The 19,056-nt window shown below is 33.8% G+C and overlaps 1 protein-coding gene across 2 annotated transcripts in view; it reads right to left on the bottom strand.

The window, feature by feature from the left end:
• Window positions 1–19,056, bottom strand: part of LOC126756330 (uncharacterized) — a 140,976-nt gene that overhangs the window by 15,800 nt on the left and 106,120 nt on the right. For both annotated transcript variants that reach the window (XM_050469307.1, XM_050469308.1), the window contains exons 5-6: window positions 3,002–3,074; window positions 405–572 (exon numbers count right to left, since the gene is read on the bottom strand). In XM_050469307.1, coding sequence (XP_050325264.1) covers window positions 405–572; window positions 3,002–3,074 — 241 coding nt within the window. The remainder of the gene's footprint in view (window positions 1–404; window positions 573–3,001; window positions 3,075–19,056) is intronic.

The raw sequence follows: 19,056 nt of genomic DNA, 5'->3' as shown, positions 1-19,056 counted from the left end.
GGTTACAACATATTTTTTAAAGGCACTTTATGGTAAAAATTATTGCAATTTTTCAATTAGTCACGTCCTATACTATAATCTTAATTTTGGATTTTAGATGAATCCTTCGTCGTCTGGAGAGGTTTTTGGACGGTGTCTCCGGAAACCAACTGCCAAATGAAAAATTTTCAACAATTGCTTATGAAAAGCTCATAATAATTATTCAAGTCTTGTTCTTTGATATGATCAAAAATTGTAATGAGTTAATTAATTTATCATATTCCAAAAAAAAAAATGGTCAAAATTAACTTCATAACTTATTGTTTACGATTTTTTTTTTTGTACAATTTTTTTGAAATTAGTTTTTTATTATTGTAATGTCTAATAAACTTAAAAGCTTGCATTCATAAGAAGAAAATACTCACTTTGACTATTTTTTCACTTTCCAATGCTTGGTTTGGCAATTTGAGTATGTCGGCACCAATGGATGTCTCCTCGTTGGGAGCGCTCGCTGTGCTCTTAACGTAAACATTGCTTTTGGCATAGCGGCGAACGAGTATATTGCCAGCGTCATCCATTTTGATTTTGACACCCTGTGAATTTCAAGAAGGAAAAATTTCAAAAATCAGTAAACAAGAATATAGAAAATAAGTAAACAAAAAGATTTTTATGTATCAAAAATTTTATTTTTTTTTAATTCCGATAATTGAGAATTGAATATGAGAATAAATTAATTAAATCATTAGAAAAGCAACAAAAAGGTTTCTGCTCAACCAAATTCATCAAATTCATTTTAATCAAATAATTTATAATTCCTTTTTGCTGTAAACCTTAGAACAATATATTAGTTTTGATCTCTTAAACTTAAAATCAACGAGCAATTACTTATCGCAACACCCTCTCCAATTCGCGAGCCCCAAATAGTCACAAGTCACAATTAACAAATCGTAAATGAGCGCAAACGCACGCAAAGCGTAATAAGAATCGGCGCAACCGCAGGCCATGTCCACAACAATAGTGCGTTAATTCTAATTTGCGATTGCTGGCCATTCAATTTTTCAACACACCCACCAACACATACATACATTATGTAAACAAATAGCGTTTTGTAACGAATTTACCGAAAATCATTTAGCCCATGGCCAATCGACAAAAATATCTCTATTCTATGCCATGCTTTATCTATGAGCATTGTTCGCGTTTATTATCAGGTTAAGTGTGGTCTGCGCTTTATGTGGACAATAATGGTTGAGTAAATAGTAAAGTCAGCGCGGATTTGCTTTAATGGACTTAACTTGTTCGCTGGAGTGCATATTAGCGGCCAAATGTAATCGATTAATCGCACCTGAGGTGGTTTTTGTTTTGATTTTCTAAATTATTATTATTTTTTGTTTTCTATATATTCTCTTACATGATCAAGCATGAGTATGAATCTCGTGAGTCACGCGCACTTTTTCAACAACATTCTCAACAACAAAAAGAAAAATAATTTTTATTTTCTAACTACCCTTTGATTGATGTTCTTTTGTGGTAGCACAATTGTGCTCATTAATTTCTGCCAACTGCTTTGACCCAAAGACATTTTTTACCCTACGATTGCTGATTGGTTACTGTTTTTGTTTTTGTTACGATAAAGCAATGTATTGCTGAGCGAATTTAGAGGCGTGTTGCAATATTAATCTTCTGGACACGTCGATACATTAACCATTACATAAACAAGCAGATGGTTTCCTGATTTTGTAAGAGGTAATGAATTGCCTGTAAATGGCAAGGTAGTAAAATTGTTCCACTACAATGTAATAGCGTTGCCATCTTTTTGTAAAGTTTTAATAACAAAACAAAATAAAACTCAAGAAATGTACATTAAACTTAAGAGGTTTATAAAAATTTCTATTGCAAGTTCTTTCGGGAGTGTTGCCAGACTTTTATAATATCAAATTTATGAAATTTTGAGATAAACGACTTATTATTATATGCGTATTAAACAAAAGGTGTTTAAAAGAACTTGCTGATGAAAATATATTTGAGAAATGTTGCCACCTGTTTTTAAATTATGAATAAAAACATGTATAAATTAAAGAAACTCTAAAATATAAGTATTAAACGTAAGAGGTTGAAGGTAGCTTGAAATTTAAAATAATGTTGAACAGTGTTGCCAGCTTTTACCAATTTCAAATCAATGAAATTGTGCACAAAAGCGAATTATTACAAAATGGATATCAATGACAAAAAGTTTAAGAAAATCTTCTGATGAAAATATATACATATGTGAGCAAGGTTGCCACCTGTTTTTAGTTAAATTTATAGCATTAACGAGTTATAACAAAAAAGGTATTGAACTAAAAAGTTTTAAGAATATTTGTCGCTAACGGAATGTGGAAATGTAGTAAGGAAATGTTTGTTGAATTTTTGTTTAATTTTTAATGAAAAAAGTGAATTCACTTAATAATTCTCTAAGGAAGGCTGCCACATTTTAATTTAATTTTTATGGAATTAATCACATAAATGAAAATATGGGCATCAAAGTAAACTGATTGCACAAATACATATTTATAAAGTATAGTTCTTCAAAAGGTGGCCACCTTTTTGAAGTTTTTTTCTTGGCAATTTAATAATCGAAATCCAATATTGGTTGTTTTCATATTATTATAAATATACATATTTACACTTTTTCAATAAAATATTTTATTTTATATTAAATATTAAAATTTTAAATTTTTACACTTGTTTAAAAAAATTGTTGTTGCATTTCATACAAAAATGAGTTTACACATTTACAATTCTCAATGCTATGTTTTCGAATCGTTATAACTTATAACTTTATGAGAATTGTGAAAACCCTAAGTGTAAAAGTTCTAAGGCACTGTTTCAACGGGAATATGAAAGAAATAATATTAAAAAAAAAATAATAATAATAAAAAGGTAAGTTTTAGTTTTAAAATTGTAATTCAAGTTGACGAATTTCGGAGCAAACGCAGAATAACACTTAGTAATTATGGTTATCATTCAAAGCTTTACTCACCTGCCCGATGTGCCGCTTATATTCCTCGGTCTTCTGATCGCGCATTGGATTATCAAAACCGCATAAGCCGATGCTGCAAATATAAGAGAATAAAATATACAAATTAGTAATGATTGGCGACTGCGAAAATATATGTATACCTATGTATGTTTTTTATTTTTTATTTTAAATTTATTGAGTCAGTACAACTATATTTATTGTAAAAAAAATGTATAATACATAGTTTAAATTTTTTTTTATTATTAATTTGTTATAAAATTAAAAAAATATTCTCACTAACCTAGAAATTCTTTCATATTTACATTTTTTTTTTACTTTTATAATAAATATTTTATCTATTTACTTTTACGATTATAGTTTTCCAAAATGATTTCCATAAAATAGAAAATATGTAATATAATTTTTCAAATTTATTATATTTTTTTATCACACTTCTTTCACAAAACAATATTTATTTTCAATAAAAAACAAAAAATATTCCCCTTCCTATCACATCATTCCGTCGTCCACACTCCTGCATAGCAGAATGCAATAAATTACTCATACGCCCTGTCACCCAATTTATATTTGACACCCGAAACGTATGACTTATGCGCGCGCTATGTTGTCTGTCAAATATGTCTGCGCGCAATTATCAAATATTTATTGCTTATGAGCATATGTGTGAGTGTACCCACATATATAGTTACATTCACCACATGACTCATGGCATACGCAGAAGGAAAACTCATTTCGGACACCCCCAAAAACCTGCCAACATTTCTATATCTTGAATTAGCTGCCAAAAGGCGCGTTGCACTACATTTTCGTCAACCTGCAAAGCCTGCAGCAATATTGCAAAGTGTTACAGTTTTAATATATACCGCAACAAGTATAATAACAACAACAAACTAGATAATTAATACAAAACATATGTGCAATAAATTAGTTGAACACGCCCACTGTGCCACAAGTGAAGGCGAACGTGCCGTTTTTTTAACATTTGTTGTTGATTTTTGTTTGGTATCTTTCGGGCTGATTTGCACGTGCAAACCTTTGACCATGCAGGAAATGCTAAGATAATAAACACACGCCACATGTTGGTGCAAGCATTCATATAAGCATTTGCTGCAAATTTTCGAAAATTCAAAAGAAGGTAAAATGAAAATTTTAGTGTCACGTCAGTTAGCGTTTTAACGCCGACGCCGCATTAATCATTAGCGCCGCGTTTGTGCGCCCCTTGCTAACGGCAGCGGTGACGGTGACGGTGGCGGTGGCACTCAATCAACGCTTATATGCAAATTTCGTGCAACACCAAATGCAGCTTATCTTGCAACGAAATTTGACGTCAAAATGCTTGGTTTTTGTTTTTTGTTGTTATTTTTTAATTATTTTCCATTTGTACAGCAAGCATTTTGTAGCGTTTAGTGTTTGCCAGCAAAAAAGAACCGAAATAACTGCGCATAGCATTCCAATTTGTTGCTTTGAACAAACACCGCAATGTGTTGCAACACATGCAATGGCAACGCGCGCAACATGTCATGTGGCAAATGCACAAGTGTTGTCGCTCGACAACAAATATATACACAATAATATTTATATATACCATATATATATATATGTATATATGTATTATAGACATGCTGCTTGACTGCGTGGCAGCTGCGTTGTGGTGCCTGCCTCGTTCGCCGCTGTCAGTTTTGAAAGTCTCCTTAATGGACTATTTTATTATTTGATTGTAAACAGCAATTTTGTTTGGCATTGTTTTTTAATATAATTTATTTTTATTAATATGGCATGTGTGGCACAAAGTGCAACACTTGCAGACCGTGGCACAATATGAGTCATTGTGAATTTTCAGCAAGAAAAGTATGGAGTTCGATTTTCTAGAATTGTTATGGCTTTTTAAGAGCATGCTTTATATTTTTGCAGGTTAGGCTTAATCATTTTTAATTACTGAAAATATTTTGTGGTTATAGAACGCAATAAAAATTTTAAAAATAATTAAATTTAATAAAGAAAATTTTATTTAACCAAAATAAAAAAAAGTAAAAGCTTCAGTGGCACTTTATGCAAAGTAACCAAGTACACTTTTGAAGTTGAGGCTGCACAAATCGACTTGAAACTCTCACCTTCTTTTTGAAATAAAAATCAGATAATGATCGAAGGAATAAGATTGACGCTTAGAGTAATTTGCAAGCGCAAGGTGAAACGCAAGTAAAGTAAATTATTATACAAAAAAACTACTGCAAAAGTCATGTTCAAACCGGTAGAACGGAAATACACAAAATTTCTATTAGCACTCGATAGAAGAACAACGTCTGATTGTGTTTAACGTGGGATCCTGCTGTCGACAGCTTAACTCCACGGTGCTCAAAAGCACAACGGATCAATACAATGCGTCGATCAGCGCCCTGAGAACTGGGTAAACATTTTCAGTACCAATTGGCAGTGTGGCATGGACACAATAACCACCTTGGTAGGGCGCGAGGCCCATCTAAAACCTCTGCCGTACTTTGGGTCCGGCACCCGTTTGCAATGCAACTCCACACTCGACTGACAAAGTCAGTTCTTCCCGCGATTTGGGTTTTAACCACAGCCACCACGAATCTCCACAAAGGGCCAAACCCAATGAGCAGACTGGAGCGAACTCCAGGGGCCTACTGCTCCCCGTGGTACCAGGTTAAAGTCTTTGGTATGACCTTGTAGCCGAAGCTACGACCAGTTGAGCTTCCATACAGCCCTGGACTGGTGGCCAGAATCTTAGTCGCGGGTATATTCGGTTTCCCCCCCGAACACTGGGTACCCCGTACCCGCAGGGGGATCAATAGAAGAACAGTAGGAACATGATGATAATACTAACTGGCGACTGTCTGGTGGCAACAATCGCCCGCAAAATGGAACTGTGAGTTCGAGAAGGCTGCCGGAAATTTCTAGAGCAAGGCATCAGGAAAACAATAGAGCATCTCTTGAGGACTTGTCCCGCATTGGCAAGATTACGCTGTAAGCATCTGCGGTACCCAAGGTATAATACAGTGGAAGAGGTATCTATAGTGAGGCCACAGAGTCTGTTGAAATTTGCGTCACGAGCAAGCATCCTAAAGGATGACTACTCCTCATGGACATTATTATTATGTTTTATTAATATTTTTTTTCCGGAACCCCGTTTATTAGTGCTTTTATGGTAGTGTCCGATGCTCTCATATCTGTTGAAGAACGCTTTCTTTTAAACTCTTGAAAGTCTTTGACCACTTTGTTTTTTTTTTTTTGCCTTCATCTCCCTTTTTACTAAAGCCCAGTATCACTTAATCGGCTTTAGTCCTGGATAGTTAGGTGGATTCGATACTCTTGATACTAAAATCACTCCATTGTGTTGGATCCCCTCTAAGGCTGCTTGGCTATAGTGACATGAAGCGAGGTCAGGCCACAAAAAAACTTGAACAGTTCATGTTGGTTTAGAAATGGGAGCAATCTCTTTGTAAACATTCATTCACATATATTTCGCTGTTGATTGTACCCGATGTAACGCATGAGCTGCTTCTTGTGCACAACTGCAAATTGCCTGCCACACAATAAATTTTCTAGGAAATTTTGTCTTTGTTTTTCAGCAACATTTCATCGAAAGTCGACCGTATAAAATTCCTGTCCAGGTAGTTGAGAAAAGTCCGCTAAAACGTATGTTGATTTTGTTGAGATACGACTTGTTGACTGACGAGTGAGGAGATAAAAACTAAATCGGTGATGTTGAAAAATACTATGTCAATATATTGAGCACTTTGAAGAGCGTTTGCATAAGTGCGTTTTATCGAAAGGGGAAGAAACTAATTTGGAAGATTAAATAAATAATTTCAATTTTATTTAAACAATTTCACTTTGTATCACAGTAGTACGCTAACTGGAAGCTTTTGCATATTAATTAAAGGCAAGTTTATAACGCTGAAGAAGCTTTCCCTATGAAAGCTGCAAATGTCATAAAAAGCAATTACATTTTCTGAAATCAATCGCAAATTTTACCATTACTACAAGTAATTTATAAAAGCTGTTAAAAATATCCTGTACATTTTTTATACCCTAAACAAGGTATATTAAATTTACCACGATGAGCTGAGTCAATTTAGTCATGTTCGTGTTGTTGTTGTTATTTTAGCGGCAGAATTCTGCCGAGTTGACAGTCCTTGGCCGGGTTCGTTCCGGTGACATAGAACCAATGGCGTGGGTCATGTTCTTCTGATTGTCCGGCCGTCTGTCTCTATACAAGTATACGCGAATTAGTCGTACAGTTTTTGAGATTTCGATCTGAAATTTTACACACGTTCTTTCCATCACAAATATCTGCATATTTGTCGGAAAGACTGATATCGAACCACTATAGCATATAGCTGCCATACAAACTCAACGTTCAGAACCTGTTTAGTAAGCTATTTCAGAGCTTTCGTTCCAATATATCATAAGCTCATAAAATGCAATGGAAAATGAATATTTACTTTATAAGATAATTTCTTTTAGTAAAAAAAGAATATATGAATTTTTCTAGACCATTTTCCAGATCATGTGAAATATTTTCAAAGTTTGAAGAACGATTTGCCTTAACGCTGAGATGTATGCAAAGAATTAGTATTGTATAGCTTCGGGCGCAACTAAATTGCTATTGGATTTTTTTTTTAATTTATTTAGTTATCATTTTTCTAAAAATTTTCGTAATCTGTCACGGGAAAAAATTGTTATTGTTTACTTTTAAGTGCGCCACTTTCTTTGTGTTTCCTTAGACATTTTAATTTTTTTTCGAATTTTTTTGTATTAATTTACACTAAAAAAATACATCGACCATGGCATCAAACAGTATAAGAAAAGAACACAAACTTAAATTTTAAATACTTGTAACTTCCTCGCCAGCGCATGCCTACAAAGTATCACATACGATTATATTTCTGTGTTCTCGTCTCAAAGAGAATGTGCCAATTTAATGCTGCCACTTTATTCGAATGATTACCGCCATATTTCAAGAATTTCGTAATCTCTTCGTAAGATGAGACCTGCTACCCAGCAATGCAATATTTTACGCGAGAATCTGCTGGTTAATAGGCGCCTTAATCGCTGTACCGGTACAAGTTAATTAAAATTCCAAATAAAGATTCTTAATCTTGAGCGCCCATAAATGAAATTGCCACAAAATTTGACAAAAAAAATACGAGAAAAAAATTGTTTCTTTCAATGCAACGTGTATTCAGAACTTTTATAACGCCATTTTATTAGCGTATTAATTAAAAGACACACCGTTAAAGGTAACTGCAACAATTTGTAAGCAAATAAAATGTGTTCTTTCAGTTTTTGTCCGCCATTAACGGATAAGTGTCTGTACTTCTCACCATTGCTGCATTGAGTTTAATGCTCACGCTGACCATATTTAAGGCGTACGACTTCGTTTAACTGATAATTCTGCATTTAACGATTTAAGCATTTGGAAGATAATGATATAACAACGAGAAGACAGTAGAGGAAGAAACTTGCTGAAAATATTTTGAAGAAATGAAAAAAACGATAAAAGATTTTTTTCTTCAAGTTGTGATACTTTTGAGTTTTGAAATAAAAGATGATCCCTTTCGAGGTTCCCTATCTTATTAAAGAAAAAACACAGAAACTTCAAATTTAATAGTGAATGATAATTATCATTCGAAAGAACATTTTTGGCATTTATTTTTTGAAAACTATCTCTTTCAAATGTTGGCCGCGGCTAGGTCTCACATGGTCCATTCATTGAGACCAATTTTCGATGACTCGTTCGAGCATTTCGACTGGTAACTGGCGAATGACACGCGTGATGTTTTGCTCCAAGGCCTGAATAGAAGCGGAATCGGCTGCATAGACCTAAGACTTCTCACATAACACATCTCCAAAGGAAAAAGTCTAACGATGTGATATCAAAAAGTGAAATTATCTGTGACCGAAAACAAATACATTGATTGATGCAATGTGTGGGAAGTGGCGCCGTCTTGTTGAAATAGCAGGATTAAATTTGAATAGTTCATGATTTTGGTAACGGTTAAACTAGTCGATTTTCCAACTAATAGTCTCTACTAGTTTATTTATTCCGCCTATAAAACCGTTATCAAAAAGTCGAGAAAAAATCGCAAGCTACACCGCCACTCACATCATGCAGAATTATGGTAAATGTAAAAGCAAAAACTGTTAATTTGTTTACCTTTGTGAAGGTTTGCGTCTTTGCTATGCTTTATTAACCGCTCCTAACGGAACCTTGAACGCAAAATGCAGAAAGCAAAAGAACCAAAAAGCCTTTTTAAACAAATCTGAAAGCATTTACCATTACAAAGTAGAAAAACAACAACAATTAGGCGCACTTAAAAAACAACAAAAACATAAAATCGAAAATACAAGTACAACTACATAATAGTTGAATTAGCAACATCTTTGACACAGTTTCGAGCGCACCTCTGCATCAAAGTACTCGTTTTCTGTTGCTGTTGCCACTTGCCACTCGACACTTGCCACCCGGATCAACAATGGTAATTGCCAGCCAAATAGCAGGGCATCTACAACAACATCCGCCACGGACACAGATGCAGCAACAACAAGAGCAACAGCAACAATAATGACAGCACGAGTAGAACAAGAGCCATGTAATCATGGCAACAGTAACAACAACAACGATAAGAATAATAACAGTTCATTATAGCGATGACGCGCACTGTGGCCGCGCTAGAATTGTATTTAGCCCATAAATCAAGCGGCATTCAGCCGTCAGCCGCACACAAAGAGGAAGATAAATGCAAATGCAGCCAACGAAAACAATTTTTATAAACAGTTAAAAACGCTGTTCAAGAACTGAAGAAGACTGAAAAGCATTAAAACTGAGAAACTGAACGTCTTGGAAGACTGAAGCAGAAATCGGCAGCAAGAGCATTAGAAAGATGCAAACAACAATGCCAAAGTTGTTAACTATAATGGCAGCAACAACAACAATAAATACATACAAACACACAGTAGCTGCTTTTATGGCTCCGAAGTGGCATTGCTGGTGGCAATAAGAAGAACGGCGGTGGCAGCAAAGCCACATTCAAATTAAGAAAATCAACAGAAACAGAAACAGAAAAAAAGCAAGCAATAAAGTCGTAAACGTTTAATTTACAAAATTAGCATATCGCGCAGAAGGACAATTTGCGCAAAGAAGCAAAAAATTTGAGCTGCAAACCAATTTGTATGAAATCTTTGTGGTTGAATTGTTGGAATATAAAATAGATGAAAACAGTGAAATCTTGATATAGCGAATGCGAGGGAGGGATAGAGGGAGAAAGCTATACAGGGAAAGAGAGCTTACGAGCGGCATAATATTATATATTGTTTAATTATGATTTTAGAACAAACAAAATAAGCATATACATTATTAAGCATTTAAGCTTGATTTTGATCTATGAGAACTATATACTAGAGTGAACCAATGAAAACAATTTGACCGGAGATTATATGTATGTAACAATTCCTGTGATATTCGTGAATATATCTTGTCAAATAAAAACGTTTTCTATATGAGAGCTGCGTTTGAGCGATCAGTTTGTATGGCAGCTATAACTACAGTAGTCCAATATCAGCTGTTCCAACAAACGAGCAGGTTCTTAGAGAGAAAAGATAAAACATGTGAAAAATTTCGGATCGATATCTCAAAAACTTAGAGACTTGAATACACAGAGAGATGTTAGATCGTCGCTCCGATCATTTATATGTACACACATATGTATATATAACAATTTCAAAAGGTTCTCCAACCTACCCAAACTGCGAAATATGATTTTTCGTGCTCAGTACAAGCGCCTCTATGAGTTCGAAGTCCTTATACGTATATCGCTGAGAGTTAAAGCTGGGTCAAACCACGTCAAGTGGTCCATGAAAATTTCGAAAAATCTCCGATTTTGAAAATTAGCAGTTCATTAGCAAAGTTACCAGACGCATACCCCGTGATATAAATATTTCGTTAAAATTCTTTTTTTTTTGTTAAAGTTATTGAAGGTTGAAATTTAGAGGACGATAAAATTGTAAAATTATTTTGTCATAAACTTCTTGAGATAAATCGATAAAATTTTGTGAAATCAAAGAAAAATGTTCGTGCTGCATTATAAATATTTTTTCATGATCCATCTGTTTAAATAATAATATTTTACATAATTTTTTGTTAAACAATTGAAATTTTTTAAGTGTTCTTCAAGTTAAAAAAAATTTAAAGGTGCGTTACATAACGCGGCAATTATTCACCTTTAATAATTTGCAAAAAAATTTTTGTTCATTCATACCATTCCAAAGATATTGAATTTTTTGTCCCCCACCCTCTCTTAAAACCTATGGCACATCCATCATTCTGCAGTGCGCTCGTAAGATCCCGACATCTGTGCCGCAAGAAGAGTATAAGCGCAACAATGGCATACTGTTTCACAATCGACATACTAAAGTTACGCTCTGAGAACCTCTTGACTAATTAAATGCCGTTTTGCCGAATCTCAGATTAGTTAGGCTTGATGACCAATATATATTAATAATTTAATTATCTTAATAATATTATATATTCTTTATCAAAAAAATTATGATTATTAACTAAGAAGTGTTAAACAACTTATTGAATATACGCTTTCACTTGTTTAGCCATCGAGGAGAGAAAGAGAGATGGAGTATGTGAAAGAAGAAAGAAGTAAGAGAAAAAAGTTGATTTATTGCACAAAATATCCTTTCGAAAACTATGTGAATCATATTTTGTGATAACAATAACGAGACTTCCCGAGATCTAAACTCTTCGCTTATGCGATTATAGCCGAGACCCTAACCATCTTAATTAATGAAAGACCTCCAGTAAGGAAGTGCTTACAAGAATTTTCCTGTCTAACTTTCTTTCCTTCAGAATATTTTCATGGTTCAACTATTATAGCCAATAGAGAAAATATGACCAACCTTAGATGAAAGAACTGTTTTAAACAAATTTCTGCAAAACTCTCCCAATAAGGTAATATTTGAGGCACTTCTCTTGAAGCAAACTGTAGATGTTTTTGAAAAAATACACATTTTAGCAAAAATAACATATTTCCAAGCCCATACGCCTCTTTAAAGCAACTCTTCCTTTCAAAAATACAATAAATGCAGAACAACAACAACAACAGAAGCAGCAAAAGAACTGATGCACTTGAGTTGAAGTAACAAAATTGCCGAGGTAATTGCACGAAACCTGCAAAATGCAATGCAAATCTAATGCCAAAGGCAGAAGAAGCAAAAAAGGCATAGAAGAAGCACAAGAAGGGACAGCAGAAGCGCAAGAAGAGGCTGAAAAAACAAGCAAAGACTATACTGAATAGCTTAGAAAAAACTAAACAAAACGCAAATGAGAACATTAGCGAAGCGTAAACATGACCCAAAACTAAAACACCACAAGCAGCTGGCGATGGTGTTGATGTTGGTGCTGGTGTTGCGGCGCTGACGGCTAGCGGTTGGTGGTTAGCGGTGGACGGCTGTTGGTTAGTGGCTTTAGGCCACAGGCATCAAGCGTTTTTGCTGTTGACTGATGCCTGACGTCTTGCACCAGCCGCTTACAAAAACAAAATGCAATACCAGCTTACAGTTACAACAACAGTTGAAGCACATACTAGCTTACTAACTGGCTGTAAATGTATGTATGTGTGGCGCTGTAAACTACAGTCAAGCTGAGTGACTAGCTTCGCTCTAGCAAGCGACCAGCGCTATACCTAAGTGAACTATCTTCGCCGTTCGGTCTGAACCGGCCAGACCGGTGAATTGCAGTTGTGCTGAAAAGCGTCATGGATTCGTTGCAAGGTCGTCCGGTGTTGAATGGGCGCGAGTGAGCACGCGTGCAAGTTACATGTGCACTTATGTCTGTATGTATGTAGTACCAACAACCTACATGTGAGCGCCGCTGTGTGTATGGCTTTGCTGGTGGATACATTTGCAAAGCACGGCTTGGCAAGCATGTGCAGTTAGTGGAACGGGCGATGGCTGGCGCTGTGAAGCACCGATAAAGCTGTTGCTTGACCAGCCTGCAACCCGAGCGCTGCCGCGGTAATAAAATGCCAATCGCTGGAGTGTGTAGCGGGCGATGGCTATGTAACTGCTGATATATATAAATTTATATAAACATATACTTACATATGTGTATACTTATGTATATATACACGTACATACGCTGATATGCACAAATGTTTATACATATTATATTAATAGCGCTTGTGGGTTCATTGCGGCGAAAATTTTTTATGAAAAAAATTATGAAAAAATAAAAGAAATAGCAAAAACTTGTCTTGGCGCGCCCAAATGGGTTATTTGCAGTATTTTTGCTTTGAAATGCAATTATTGAATATTTCAATTTTTTCATAATTATAGAAAATATAAATATGGCATTTAAGAGTGTCTGCTATTTTTTTTTTTTTATTTTTATAAAATTTATATTCCTTAAATGAAAAAAATATTAATTTTTATTCCAAAAAAAATTTCTTTAAATTAAAAAAATATTAATTTTTGTTCCACTTCTTCAACCCCTTCCCAAAAAAAATTGTATTTTACGATTTTCAAAAAATGTAAACTTTTTTGTTGTTTTTCTTGTAAGTATTTGCTGCCGCATACGAGTATATTTAAAAATTTTGTTGTGCCATGTAATTGTGAAAGGAAATGCCTTATTTGACCACAAGTAAAAATCAAGCAACACTTTTGACAACTAATTGGATAATATTACATCTGTGTATGTATGTGGGCTTGACAAATAAGGCAATGATACAAATACCTATTATATAATTAGCGATTTCTACCATATGTACATGTGTATTGGGTATGTGTTGAATTTATTTTAACAGTTTTTATATTTCTCTGCAGCCTAGCTTCCACATCATATTGTGTGGTATTCATTGGGTTTGGGCTTTAAATTCGATAAAAATCGAGTGGACTCGCGAGAGATCTCCAGCTCTGTTGCCATCCCTCTAAGACTTGTCTGATGATTTTTAAGCACCATAACGTACACTTTTTTAATATTGATGTAATAAGTTGAATTGAACGCTACAAAAAGTTTCTGTGAAATTTTTATCACTTCCGTCAGTTATTCTCAAAGTTGAAAGTTTTTGAAAATCTCTCTGACCCAAAAAAAAAAAAAATATTTAGATATTTGTTTGGAAAAATGTCACAGAAATTTTTGTAGAACGTTCAATTTCCTACTAAAATAATTCGGTGCCTCAGCAATGTATCAATTGGTTTCGCAAAAAAAAAAATTAATTGCAAAAAGTACGAAAACCCCATGTTATTTAAATGAGAGAAATTTTGAGGGCGCTGCAAACTCAAAAATAAATTTGGGAAATAACGAACACCCTAATGTACAGTCCTACCAACTTAGCAAATACATTTGTTTTGATTATCAAATTTTTAGGGTGTTTTTTTGTCCCAATTTATAATATGAAGTTGCTTTTGCACAATCACAATCTTTTCCTTAAATCCCATTCTGGTGGAAAAGGATTATTATTTAAGTCCAAAATAGCCAATATATCTTATATAATATACTATATATGTATATTTGCTTTCCTCAGAACCCAATTTTTCTAAACCTTGCAGTCAGAACGCGCTTCCATCTAATGAAAGATTTTATTCGATTCTTTTTCCTCTGTTTGTTTGAAGTTAAAAGAAAAATGAAAAAAATCAAAGTTACACTTCTTCGAAATTGACTTTTTACCAGCACTCTGAGAATGTCTTGTTTTAAATGATTTCATGCTGATATGAGATGCTCAGATGGGAAAGTCTTGTTGCTACCTTTCTCTATGGCTTAGCTATATTTACTATATTTTTACATATTCCAGTATAATATCAAATAATAAAATGAATAAGCTTTGAAGAGATTTCATGGCTTAAATAACCTTATATCGCTACTCTATGGTACGTTCATTAAGAATTAAATACAAGAAATTAAATTTAAGTTAAAGTTTTTTACATAATTAGTAAGACAGTTATAGTTCTTAAAGGGAGCGTTTTGACGAGTGGAAGCATTTTGTAGCACACTTTGAAGGAAGAGTTACTTAGAAAACTCAGTGTATGTCAATTATCTCTGGATAATATAGCAGGTCAAGGCAAGTACTTTTATCATTTATACGCTGAATGTTAGTGGGTTTTGAGTATATTTTGGAATTATCACACATAATGATTTTTCTTACAAGATTCAGCAGAAATTTAGATGTATTGTTAGACTCTTTCAAACCAACTCCAATAACATCTAAAAAAGTAAAGAAACGACAGCAGAGCACCTCAACATCTCTTATAGATCGATTCAGCACATTCTAGTTAATGTTTTGGGTAAGAAGCATGCCAGTGCTAGGCTCGTACCACAAGACCTTAATATTTTGTAAAAAAAACGACCTTAAATAGAGGTCGCAAAAGAGATGCTTAAACGTAGCCCATGATCTTTGAGTCATCGAACGCACCAGTACTGGTAACGAGTCGTGGGTTTATGAATATGACGTCGAAATTGTGCAACAATCTAGGGAATGGCGCTCCAAATGAGCTGAAAGCGAAAAAAATTGCTGAAAGCACTGAAGCTCATCACAGTCAAAGCTTATAAGAGTAAGGCAAATTGAATTAATTCATGGCATAATTGTGTTGGCTCAAAAGGAGTCTAATTTGAAGGATATAATGATGAAAGTGAAAAAAGAATGAACCTTGGTAGTTGCTGCTCAGAGCTTGAATAAGTTTTTTTTTGAAGTTTCTTTACTTAATTTAAGTTCAGTCAAACTGCGAAAAGGAAGAACGACTGGGGCGCTGTTGTAAACTCGGCTATAACCACGTAAGCAGCGTTCAGTTCATCGCCCCACTTGATGTATTAATTCAACAAACGCATAAGAGGATGTGTCATAACTGAATTTCGTAGAAATTTCGCACTTGATTTCAGAACAATTTATAATATCTTTATTAAAGTTTATATCGTACTATATTACAAAAGGAAATAATCATATTAAATTGTTAAACTTTAATGAGCGCGCTTCTAAAGTAATTTTTGCCTTTAGCAAATTAGAAATATATTTAATTAATTTATATTGAACGCAACTCTACATATTTTGTAAAAATAAAAATTAAAAATTTATTTAAATCATATTAAAAAAAATATTATTTATTGCCTGCAGCCAGCATTCGCACTTCCTATTTTCCCATGAGCAAGCACATCAGCAGCATTATTTCATAGCTGATCGATTGCCTCATTTCAAGGCGACTACGCAGCCAGCTTCGAACGGCTTTGCGTCTTTGAAGTGCCGCCGCGGTGGGAAGACAGTCAGTCAGCTGTTGTGGCAAGTTGTCGAATTTGATTTATTTAATTGCGAGTGAACGAATGTAGAACATGCAATGCCGTAATGCCGCGAGTGATGGCACACCGGAAGTGCGACGCGCTGAAGCAGCAAAGCGCAGAAGTGATGTGCGCGAATGAGCGAGCGACGTGTGCAAAACATAATTTATATGGAAAGCTTTGGGCAAAATGGGAGTGTGGCGTTGATGATGATGATGATCAGCATCTGGTGATGGCATTGTAACAAAACATTAATTGCTATAGAAAAAGAATTGTCTGTAACGGTGAACTTGAAGTGTTAAAGGCGTGTGTAAAGGGATGGGCGCAGATTGCGTTGCTTAATTGCTTTATTTGGCATTCGATTTAACGGTGCGCGGAATGGAATTAAAGTAATTGCCCAGTTTAGTGGTTTGAAAGGTTTTATACTTTTCTATTATTTTGAATTACAGATATTTTTTCTATATTTTTACAATGCAAAATTGCCTCCATGATCAAAGCTATTATCTAATTATTTATTTGAAAGAATGTAATTATACTCCATGAATGCTTAAATGATATTTATTGCATGAGAAATAGGTTTAAAATTGTGCTGATGTGCAATCGCTATTTCCGATGACCGAATAAACGTTGTAAGGCCTTCAATTACATATGCCTTAAAATTTTAAGTTTTCATGAAAACATTTCGGGTTACGCGTTTTGCAGTTTGCATGTTTAGTCTCATGCGATGTTTTGAAGCTTCGTAAGTAAAATAGGACTACCATTTATTATGGTTAAACATTAACAAGAATGTAGGAATAAGCAGTTTTTTGATAGATTTAAGGCCTTAAGTCACTAGAAACTACATACATATAATTTTCAGATGTAAAGTTTTAATATTTTAATATACATACATATATGCATATGTATTATTTTTAAAATTTACTTTTTTAAAAATTTACTTTTATTTAAAAATTTTTTTTAATCTGACAAATTTAAAGTAAATTTTTATATTTTGGAATTTCTTAATTTCGGGATCCCGAAAATTTAAAATCTTTTTTTAATCTGTCATATTTCAGGTAAATTTTTAAAGTTTGAGATTTTTATGCAACAATTTCGTGAACCCGAAAATTTAAAATGTAAAATTATATTTAATCCTACAAATTTCAGGTAAATTTGTTTAATTTCGGGATTTTTCGCAACAGTTTCGGGATCTCGACTGAAATAATAACTGCTGCAATACTAATTTTTACGTTTGTAAAAATTTTGCTGAAGGCTTGCCATTTTTTTGGCGGATTTTTTTTTATTAAACCGTTTTATCGTCTGAAATATTTCGTACATTTAAGTATCATATTTTCGGGATTGGAAAACTCATCGTTATATTAAAAAATTATTTCAAAATCTGTTGAAAAGTAGTGATTTTTTAATATTTAACGTTTGATAAAGTGTCTCCTAAAACTAAATTTCAGAATTTGTCAAATTTCCTTTATAAATACTAAAATTTTTCCCACATTCGGAATTGTGAACTGATATTTTTGAGATGACAAAAGTTTTTCGGGATTATTATTATTTTGTTTTTAATTATTTCAGAACTTGAATTATCTTTTTTTTTAATTTTTCCACGGTCGAGATTTTTAAATAGTATTTTCGGCATCCCGAAAAATACATTATTATTATTTTTTTATTATTTCTGAACATGCTTTATTATTGGTAAATTATATCTGATACACATATGTACATATGTATTTCCACTTCCGAGTTTTTTAAATTATATTTTCGGGATCGCGAAACCTTTTCAGGATTTGTATTATTATTGTTTTAATTATTTTATAACTTGCTATTTTTTTGGTAATTTGTTTCCACGGTCGAGAATTTTAAATAATATTTTCGGGATCCCGAAAAATTTCGACATTATTATTATTATTATATTTTAATTATTTCTGAACTTGCGATTTTAACATAATTTTTAAATTAATTCATACTTGTAGTATTTTTTTGTAATTTTAAATGTTTTCAATTTTCGAAAACCATTAAATTATAATCTCGGAATCCCGAGAAAATGTTTCTTAATAAAATAGAAACATTTAGTTTACAATAAAATGGGTCAATAATGTCATTTTATTTACCACTTCGATTAAGAACATGCTTTCCGTTGCGTGCTGCTCGGCAATAAATTTCCTGAACCTAACCCTAAAAGCGAGCTAACCTAACCCTAAAATTTGCATAAATGCATTATATAAGGCATATTATACAAGATATATTTTAAATAATCTTTAGATCTGCATTCATAAAAATAAAGCTTCACCTAACAAGCTTGAGGCACAAAAGGCGCCTGCATAGCCTGCACGCTTGCTCTGCTCCCGCTCATTTCATTTTATCGCAGTATGCATTTTGCGACAATTTTAGTTACATTACAGTTATCTGCGGCAGCCGGATAAGGCATTGTCGCCGCCACAGTTAAAATGCACAAATTTACAACTACAATTTGACCGCAGGCGACAACAGTCAGCGGCTGTCTTGACTGTAACTATGTCGCAGGCAAAGCTACGAAAAGTAAACTAAAGTAGATGCATTGATTTATATGTTTTTTTATGGTAGTAGTGAAGTTGTTTATATATACATATGCATGTGTATGTGTATGTGTAAATATGTAAGTAATTGCCATTTGGGGCGCGCGCTTTGATTTATAGTTTAACAGTTAGCAGCCGCTCAACGCCCACGGCTGAGCTAGTGAGACCCGGACTAACCGCTGCGATTGGCATGGTTGAGGGACTATTTTTGTGCGCCA

Source organism: Bactrocera neohumeralis, chromosome 4 (genome assembly GCF_024586455.1).
Source record: "Bactrocera neohumeralis isolate Rockhampton chromosome 4, APGP_CSIRO_Bneo_wtdbg2-racon-allhic-juicebox.fasta_v2, whole genome shotgun sequence".
Taxonomy (NCBI): Eukaryota; Metazoa; Arthropoda; class Insecta; order Diptera; family Tephritidae; genus Bactrocera; species Bactrocera neohumeralis.
This window is presented reverse-complemented; position numbering and strand designations above follow the sequence as displayed.